Consider the following 10,128-nt stretch of genomic DNA (forward strand, 5'->3'; position numbering starts at 1 on the left):
TTTATTTGTACTTTATTAATGCATACAAAGTATCTCATGCTTGTCTCAGAGTAGTTGTTCAAAAATGATAGCTTTTTCTCTTCTGATAAATTAAAAGATGATTATGTAAAAACCAGTCACCTGGACCTTGTAAGGGAACATACTGTCCAAACCTATCTGGGCTTTTACATTCCTTGTTGCATTGTTGTTGACCGTCTTATTTTCCTCTGAGAGGACGATCCAACATATAAGAAATCATAGAATATCAGAAAAGGGTGCAGAATAGTAGGTTTGTCTTGTTTCAAAATTCAGTTTTATTTTCCATTGATGATTAGTCTTATCAAAAAGCAAGTTACTTTTTTAAGACATCTGTGAAATTTTAGGTGTTTTTTTTTATCACTGTGTATATTTGTCCAGTATCTTGAGTAATAAACATTTGTCATTTTTAGATTTTTAAAACGTCACCTTTGCAGCTTGATTTGAATGTGAATTAACTTGATGTCCAATATCTTAAGATCCAGATAACTCACACACAATTTTACTAATAACTTGCACACAATTTTGCTAATATATAAATTTAGAAATTCAGTAGGTCAAATATTTTCTGATTGTTATTACATATAGCAAAATCCTGGTATAACACAGTTTACCCTTATTTTCTTTCTTAATATCAGCATTATACAGGGGTCGGTTCTATGATGTTTAGAAAAAATGCTTTAAAGATATTTAAAGCCCTGTATTTCATGCAAGCATTGTTCATCTTTTTAAAAACAGGTAAATCAACAGACTGGGAAGATGATGGTTGGGGAGCATGGGAAGAAAATGAACCACAAGAACCTGTAAGTCTTTACAAATATATGCATGTTTTTTGATAGTGGCATTTTCCTTTTGTAATGATGGTGACATATTTCAGTGTCAAGCTGACATTTTAAATTCGATGTCAAGAATATTTTTGTGCTTACTTATTAGTACTTAACTAGATACCTCTTCTTAAGGAACTTAATGACATTGTAGCTAAAGCGGGTGTCTTCGTTCACTTGGTGTTGCTATAACAGAATACCTGAGACTGGGTAGTTCATAATGAACAGAAATTGATTGGCTCATAGTTCTGGATGTTGGGAAGTCCAGGATCAGGGGCCAGCATCTGGCAAGAGCCTTCTTGCTGCATCATAATACGGTGAAGGTGATAGGACCAGAGGCTGGTGGAGAGGGTGGGAGGGAAGAAAACATGGGCCAATACTCCTCTTTTTATAACAAATTCACTCCCACAATAAGGAACCTACTCCCTCATTAACGTCCTTAATCTATTCACTCTGCTCTCATGACCTAATTACCTCTCATTAGGCCCCATTTCCCAACACTGTTGCATTGAGGATTAAACTTTCAACACATGTTTTTTGGGGGCACATTCAAACCATAGCAGTGGGCTAAATGTAGAATAATTGTTTTAGGATTCTTTATCTTTCATAAATTATTCTTTTATATTCTTTCACTATTCACTCAAATATTTGCTGTACCTACCATATTCTACGCATTTTTCCAGATGCTGGGAGTATAGCAAGGAACAAGGCAGACAAAGTTCCTATATATGTTAGTATATTTTCACGTATGAGTAATAAAAAAACTAACTTTAATTGGCTTAAATATGAAGAAAATTTATTCACTTACATAGAAGGAAGTCCAAAGATAGAATGGAATCCTGGGTTGGTTGATCAGGCAATTCAAATATGTCAAGTTCTTTCATTCTGTCTACTTTGTATATGCAGTGTTGGCTTCATCCTAATGGCTGTTTCATTCACAGATGTAGTGTGGACAACATGTTTCTTCATTAACGGGTAGAGGGAGAAAAAGACTTGGGCTTTTCATGACTCTTTCAGGAATTAGGGAGCTACTTTCTTAGACGTCTCTAGCAAACTTTTCCTTATATCTTCTTGGCCAGGATTGGGCCACATGCTCATTTCTGAACTAATCACTGGCAAGGGATATGAGATATTCATTGTTGAATCATATTATTCCCTGGAGTTAGAGGATAAGAGGGTCAGCTTCTCCTGAGGCCCATGGCCACACGGAAGGAGTTGATACCTGAACAAAATCAGGATTTTTTTTTTAAGAAAGAAGAATGAATATTAGATAGGTCTTCTTACAGTCCTATTTCTAGGAGCTTACACTCTATGAGAGGGAGACATAAAAAAGAAAGATGGATGAAAAATAATTCAAATGGTAATGTGATAGCAAGTGACTGCTATAGATTGGGTGGTTAAGGAAGTCTTTTCAGAGGCTGTGACAGTTAAACTGAGATCTAAAAGGCAACAGGGAGTCAACAACAGGAGAATCTGACAGGATTCTAGGCCAGGGCAGCAGCTTATGCAAAGTCTCAAGGCAGGAATGGGCTTGAGAGTTTGAAGGGACATAAAGAAGGCCAGTGTGATGTAGCAGGACTGAGACTGTTCCAAGATGGGGCAGAGAAGAAAGCAGGCCAGATGTCAAGCTTTGTGAATTTGGTGTTTATTCTAAATGCAATGGAAAACCACACTTACCTGATTTCTGACTTTGACAGCTCACCTTGGCTGCTCTATGGAATAGGTTGAAGTAGGGAGCAAAAGTAGAAGCAGGAAGACCAATTACAAGGCTGTTGCAGTAGCTTAGTTGAGAGATGATTGTGGCTTTGATTAAGGTGGTATTAGTGAAAATGAGAAATGGATGAATTCTGGATAATTTTCAGAGGTAATGATAAGACTTTCCAGTGAGCTGGTTATGAAGGATGAGAGGAAAGTGATAAATCAATAATAAATTCTTTGATCTGGGGTGTGGTGTGAAATAGATAAAACACGATTGTTGAAAGGTTGATATTCTCAAAAGGTGAGTAATAGATGCCATTCTCTTTACTTTTGTTAATATTTTTAAATATCCATAATAAGAAGTTTTTAAAAAACCCTGCCAGATATTTGGCTTGAATAACTGGAGGGATGTTGTGTCACACCCAGTTGGGGAGAATGAGGAAAAGAACAGCTTTGGCGGAGAAATCAGAGAGCATCATGTGCTAAGAAGTAGAGATATGCTCATGTAATAGAGATGTATGGAAAAACTCCATGAGGAGATTAAGAACAGGAAACCATTTCAGAAGACCTCTAGGAGAATTAGGATGTGTTGAATAGGATAAAATGCAGCTCAGGGAATTTGGTTACTGCAGCACCTCCGCGAACAACATCTGGTCCTCTTTCTAATGCTATGTCAAAATGGAGCCTCAGCTACTCTGCTTTTCCTAATACTGACTGGTTGCTGCTTACTCAGGATTTAAACTATTGCATGGCTTTTGCTATGTCTCTTGTTTGTGGTTGTCTTAGATTATTTCTCCTTCTTTGTTTCACATTCAGAGCTCATGTGAAGATTTTACTGAGTCTGTGGATTACAACCTAATATAGGATATTTGGGGAGGGGGACATACTGTTTACACCAGGCCACTTCATGGGACATCAGCAGCTGTATTATTGCTGCCTCCTGGTCAGGCATTCATCAGCAGTTTAATTCGCTATGGCAAGAATGAGGAGGGGAGGGAAGGAAAGGAGGGGGTTTGTGTAAACAAGCTTGGAGATTCTTCATGATTCTAGGAAAGTAACCTTTCAGAAAGGGATGTGCTTGGAGAATTTCCCAGAAAGAGATAGTGTAAATGGCACTTACCTTACATTGCTATTTGGTACACTTTTAGTATTTGCTTTCTGAAATCATGTAGCTAAGTTACCACTGTGAATAACGTAAGAGACTTCCAAGTAAGTTTGAGGTTTTCTGGAATAAACCTCACAGGCATTGCATACTAAAGTGGACACATGCATTTATAATTTCAGAAGAGGTTCCAGTGTGACAGTTATTATTACATATATAAAATAGTGCTGGTGCTGAGCTATAGTATAATATTTCAGACCCAGATGGCCACATCTTAATGAGCCCACTGATACATACTTGGCTTTTTCTGTAATGGATTTTTGTTAATATTTGTGAATGACATAGTTAGGCATTTGTGTGTGAGGCAAGTTGTCCTTAAAGATATCTACTAATTCTTCCCTGATAGTATTAATTGGGTTAGTTTAGTCATAATGTGCCACAGACTTGCTTTTTGGCTCATCTAAAATGTGCCTTCCTAAGGGTGTGCCGCTTTATGGCATTATAACCTAATGAGTAGAAAAGAAGGAAAATGTGCTATGCAATGGGGTCAGAGAAGCAAGTAGGCCTGATATAAGGCTTTATAAATTTGGAATTTATTCTAAATATGATCAGAAACCACATTATCTGATTTCTGGTTTTTCAAGCTCACCTTGGCTGCTCTGTGGAATAGATGTAGTTAGTTTTCCTTGTATTTTTTTCTTAATTAGCTATATTATTCTTTTATTTTCTTCTTAATTAGCTGTATTTCTTATACTCATGAGGGTCGTGTGCCTCTTTATTTTGCAGTATTTCATTTTGATGTGCCACTGTTGCAGCTGATTCTGAGTGACGTGGACAATGATAGCATAGTTAGAATGCATAAGTGTTAACACATTTCCTTTATATCTGACCTGTAAAGCATGTCTTCTTTTTTCAGCAAGGATATACTAAATCTAGGGATAACCTAAATCGAGGGATCTCCAGGGATAAATGTAAGGATCTTTTAACCAATGTAGTTAAAAGCTGAAAGATGCTTCTACTCATTCTAAAAACACATAAAAATACTGACATGTAGAACATTTCTTCATTTGGATAAAATCGGAATATTTACAAATGGCCCTAATGGATGAGAGTAGCTTGGTGTTCTTTGTCTTGATAGATTTGCTCATACTGTGACTTGACAAACACAGCAAGTGAAAATTGTTGATAGACCTCATTCACAACCATTTTGGGTGTACCAATTATTTCTAGCTGTTCTTATTATCCATCTTTGAACCCCTGTACCTTGTCATGGGTCATGTGTACATGGTGAGGGAAAATGCATTTGGGTGACAGTAAAGATAGGCAGGTACAATGAAGTTCAGAGGTTATCTAGTTGTTCAAGTTATCCTGGTTGTTCAACAGAGCCTCTTTGAATTTGGATCCTTCCCTTAAAAGACATCTTTGCTAAAGGAGACTGGTGGGTGGGAACAAAAACGGCACTATGGCCAGGGTAAGGACTGTGACCTCTCCCTTGAACAGCAGCATCAACCAGAACTTTCCATATATAGCACTATTATGAAGTTTTGCTGAGCAAAATGTTTTATACCAGGACTATTAGAAATCTACTCAGCTGAAGTAAGAGACTCTTACTTCTACTACCATCTATGATTATGAACAACTCCAGAACTGTAACCAGCTCCAGAGGCAAGAATTAGAATAAATTTGGGCAGATGTGTGAAATGTAAAAGTATATGCTCTAGTTGCCTAGTTAGAATGTAAAGGAGTGGAAAGAGAACCTTTTACTCTCTCTTATTAGGAACAGATACCAAGCTCAAAACCTACCTCCTCTGAGAGTCTGAGTCTTATCCACATTAAAGAAGGAACCAGGTTTGGAAGAAGTGGAATGTCTTGAAGTCAACTTACAGTGTGTCAAGGCATTATAATTATAAAAACAATTATAGAGGCCAGGCGCGGTGGCTCACGCCTGTAATCCCAGCACTTTGGAAGGCTGAGGCGGGCAGATCACTTGAGGTCAGGAGTACGAGACCAGCCTGGCCAACGTGGCAAAACCCTGTCTCTAACTAAAAATACAAAAATTAGCCAGGTGTGTTGGCACATGCCTGTAATCCCAGCTACTTTGGAGACTAAGGGCGGAGAACTGCTTGAACCCGGGAGGCGGATGTTGCAGTGAGCCGAGATTACACCACTGCACTCCAGCCTGAGCAACAGAGTAAGACTCTGTCTCCAAACAAACAGACAAACAAACAAAAAACAATTATAGGATTCTCCACCAGTTGCCATTGGTTTGAGGTTATTATAACCAGAAGAGGGTAAACTTTTCTTCTGCGTTAGTCGGGCGTTACAGAGATGGTGTGTTTTGCTCTTCAGGAGTGCTGCAGTAGTGTGTAGATGAGCCACAGGAGGGGAAGCAAAGAGGAAAGGAGCAGCAGCCACTGCCACAGAATGCTGACATGGAGGCCAACTGGCTGCTACTGAGTTCGGCAAAAACACTAAAAACTCCACAGTGCTTTTTATCTCCACGAGTGTGTTAGCTCTTTGAGAGTAGTTTCTTATTTTTATGGCAGAAAATGACTTTTATGTTCAGAGTGACAGTACTGGGATCTGGACAAGGCTTTTTTAGGAAAGGAGAAAGCCTCTTTTTTTCTGATTCTAGGTTGATTCTGATTCTGATTTATAGGTGTTAGCTATAATAATGGCTTAGTGAAGAAAGCATATTTTAATATACACTATCGGCCGTAGCCAACTATGTCCAAGGAAGTGTACATCTATGACACTGGTAGGCTTAGGAGCTTTAATAGTTTCTGTGACAGAAGACAAACATGTTTCTGTGACAGAAGACAAACATCTTTCTGCTATAGCTATTTCATGTCTGTATTCATCTGCTCAGGCTGCCATAACAGTGTACCACACGCTAGGTGACTTAAACAACAAAAAACTTATTTTTTCGCAGTTCTGGAGACTAGAAGTCTAAGATCAAGGTGCCATCGGGGCTGATTTCTGGTGAGACCTTTCTTCCTGACTTGCAGACAACTGCTTTCTTGCTGTGTCCTCATTTGGCCTTTCTTCTATGTACACATGCTGGGAGGGAAAGAGTGAGTTCTGGTGTCTCTTCCTCTTATGAGGACACCAGTCCTATCCAACTCTTATGAGCTCATTTGCATTTAACCTAAATTACCTCCTTAAAGGCCCTATGTCCAACCAAGTACAGTCACTTTAGGGTTAAGGCATCAACATATGAATTGGGGTGGGGGCAAGGGGACACAAGTCAGTACATTGGCAAGTGTACTGAATTGGGCAAGTGACAAAAGTAAGGTTAAGGAATTTCAACTTCCGTATAAGTAAATACAATAAGAGACTGAAAAGGCAAGCAGAACAAGCTTTTAAAATGGATTGGGATAGAAGAAAGATGGATTGGGATAGAAGAAAGATGGATTGGGATAGAAGAAAGATGGATTGGGATAGAAGAAAAGGTAAAACAAAGATCTTCCTCTATACTAACTTGATTTTAAGTGACATGATGACAAGATAGTGGCTGGCTTGGGGACATTGGAAAAGAAGGTAGATCCATCTACTGACTGATGATCCTATAACAAATAGTAAATAGCTTTGCTGGTTGTTTTTTTTAAGAGTATTATAAAGGCTTTTAGTTGGTATCACAATTTTTTTTTTTTGCTATGAGAAAGAAGTAATTAGAGGAGAATATTTTGTTCAGCCTTATGCTGTAAAGGGAATTGAGGCAGTTTGGGAAGAAGCTTGAAAGGCTTAATTTAATTTCATGGCAAGGCTGATTTAATGGACTTTCCTTCATTGGTGTATTAAGGCCAATGGTAGGAAGTATAGACTTGGGGATTTGCTCAATAGTAAATAGGTAGTGGTTAATAGGTGGTAAATGGGTAGTGGTTACTGGATCAGGAATCACAAGAAGGTTCTGGGTCAAGGTCTTCAGTTAAGGTAGGCAGCATGGAAAATTTCCATTCAAAAGAGTCTTTGAAATGTGCTCCATCTGTTTTACAGACACTGTTATAACAGTTTAGAGAGGCAATTATGATTTAGCCGATTAACAGGGAATAAAAGCATGCTGGTCAGATGGAGGCCCCAGAGAATTGTTTGTTTACAGGCTGAGAAGTGGAATATAGCACGACCTGATTGGAGATTCCTAGAACATTAATAATCTGGGATGATACTGGAAAATGTTTTGCCTTATTTCGTTATTTTCAGTAGACTCTCATGCCACCTGCCACACAGGGGACATGAGCATCAGACTGGCCAGAGGCGGAAGGAGAACACTTACACCATAAGGATATGCCCTAGGTTATCCTCTGAGGCTGGGCAAGGGTCTCCTCATTAGGCTGTTTCTTATTAGGACTTTGGACTTTGGATTGTTAGAAACACTCATTTTGCCGAAGATCTTCCTCTCTACATTAATACAAGCTTGGTCTAGCCTAGTGATTCTCAACCATGGGTGATTTTTGCCTCCTCAGTGGATATTTAGCAATGATTTGGCATCATCTAGAGACATTTTTGGCTTTCACAGCTTGAGGGAGGTGCATCTAGTGAGTAGAGGCCAATAATTCTGCTAAGCATCTTTCAATGCACAGAACAAAGGATTTTCTGGCCCCAGATGTCAATAGCGCTGATATTGAGAGACCTTGGTTTATTTAGCCCATGGCTCTTAATGTAACCCTCCCAGTCTGTCTTTTTTGCCTTTTCCCCATTTTGTTCTCCAAAACTTCTTGACCTTCAGAGCATTTGATCTATAAGATCATTAATTTAATTTTAGTAGAGTTTGGTGAAGTGATTTGCTGTTGTGAAAAGTGCAGCTAAGTAATTGCCAGGAAACAAAAGTTAATTTAAGTTCTTCTTGGATCTTTGGCCAGAGCAACAAGTTGTCTAGGCTTGGTCTCTGTGGCATTATTTATGCCTAAATGCTTAAGCTCCATGTAGTCAGCTGCACCTTTTCCTTTCTCTTGTTTATAACTGTTAATTTTAGTTCAAATCTGCGCTCCTTAGGCATTCCTACAGAGTAGCTTCTGTTAAGTGAGTTTTGGTTTGGTGATTGGGGCCTCTGGTCTTCTACCAGGGATCTGGCTGGGTGGAGTGGGGAAAGGGAGCCTGGGACCTGACTACTGGTTAAACACACTTGCAACCAAGCCCCCTGCTTTTAGCCCCATCCATACCTTTACTTCTAGGGGGACCTGGTGCCAATTCCTAAGGCTGCTGGTGATTTTGCAATGCAACTAGGGCAGCTTCTCAGCTTTCTTCTCCATCAGTTTAGGAGTTAGCTTTCTAGGAACTGTAAACTCAGTGACCACCTGTTCCTTTGTTTTCTAGCTCTCACATTTTGTGCCTTTTCTCCTTGATTTTGTTCATTTGTTTTTTGGAGGGAAGTTTTTTTGTCCTTACTGGTTTTGCCTTTAAAAAAAATTCTTTTACTGTTGTTCTTAGTGGTGCTAGGGAGACTGAGAGTAAAATTCATGTGTTTAATTTACCCTGTTTACCTAGAGACCAAATATACTTTAATTTTACACATTATTCTACTCCTTGCTTTTTCTATTGAATGTAATTTGGAGGTTTTTCCATATATGTAAATTATTTCATTCTTTTCAAGGAATACTATTTTATTGTATAGCTGTACTGTGATTCATTTAATCACGCTTCTGCTGAAGGGCATCTAGTTTTCCTTTGCTCTTTTTCATTTCTTTTTTCCTATAATGAGCAATGCTGCAATAAGTACCTTTATGTCTGCCATTCATCTTTGGTTTCATGTTGGCACATAGTGTCATAATTGAGAGTCCGACTGCCTAAATTTCTGTCCCAACTCTGCCACTTACTAATTATGAAACCCTGGGCAAGTTATTTAACTTTTCTAAGTTCAGTTACCTCATTTCTAAAGTGATATTGATAACAATACCAAACTCATAGTATTGCCATGAGGATTAAATGATATATGCTTAGAATAGTACCTGGAGCATAGTAAGTGCTCAATAAATGTTAGCTAGCCTTATTCCATCAGAATAAATTCAAAAGATATATACATTTTCCTCTTTTTTTTTTTTTTTTTTTTTTTGAGATAGGGTCTTGCTTTGTCACCCAGGTTGGAGTGCAGTGGCACGATCATGGCTCACTTCAGCCTTGACCTCCCAGGCCTCTAATTTTTCAGTTTTTTTTTTTTTACAGATGGGGTCTTACCATGTTGCACAGGCTGAATTTTACATTTTGACAGAAATTGTTGCATGGTGCTTCTAAAGGGCTACCCGATTTGTATTCCAAATAGCAGTGTATGAGAGTACCTTTCTTTACTTGTTGTTTACAGAAGTAAAAACAGCTCTGAGCCAGTTGCTTATTATCACTGGCTGTGTGCTATTGTTTTTTTTTTAAGTGAAATATTTCTCTCCACCCATGTTTTTAACAAATATTGTATTGGGAAACAAGACTGTGAGAGATGAATGCGCTTTTCTCTTGCTGTTCTCAGGTATTTGAAATTGTTGACTCCTAGTATGTTATCAT

The 10,128-nt window shown here is 38.5% G+C and overlaps 1 protein-coding gene across 5 annotated transcripts in view; it reads left to right on the forward strand.

The window, feature by feature from the left end:
- The window catches only part of RAB3GAP2 (RAB3 GTPase activating non-catalytic protein subunit 2), a 125,446-nt gene that overhangs the window by 35,319 nt on the left and 79,999 nt on the right, over positions 1-10,128 (forward strand). For all 5 annotated transcript variants that reach the window (XM_063791755.1, XM_063791761.1, XM_063791771.1 and 2 more), the window contains one exon: positions 754-818. In XM_063791755.1, the coding sequence (XP_063647825.1) occupies positions 754-818 (65 nt within the window). The remainder of the gene's footprint in view (positions 1-753; positions 819-10,128) is intronic.

This window comes from Pan troglodytes, chromosome 1, assembly GCF_028858775.2.
Source record: "Pan troglodytes isolate AG18354 chromosome 1, NHGRI_mPanTro3-v2.0_pri, whole genome shotgun sequence".
Taxonomy (NCBI): Eukaryota; Metazoa; Chordata; class Mammalia; order Primates; family Hominidae; genus Pan; species Pan troglodytes.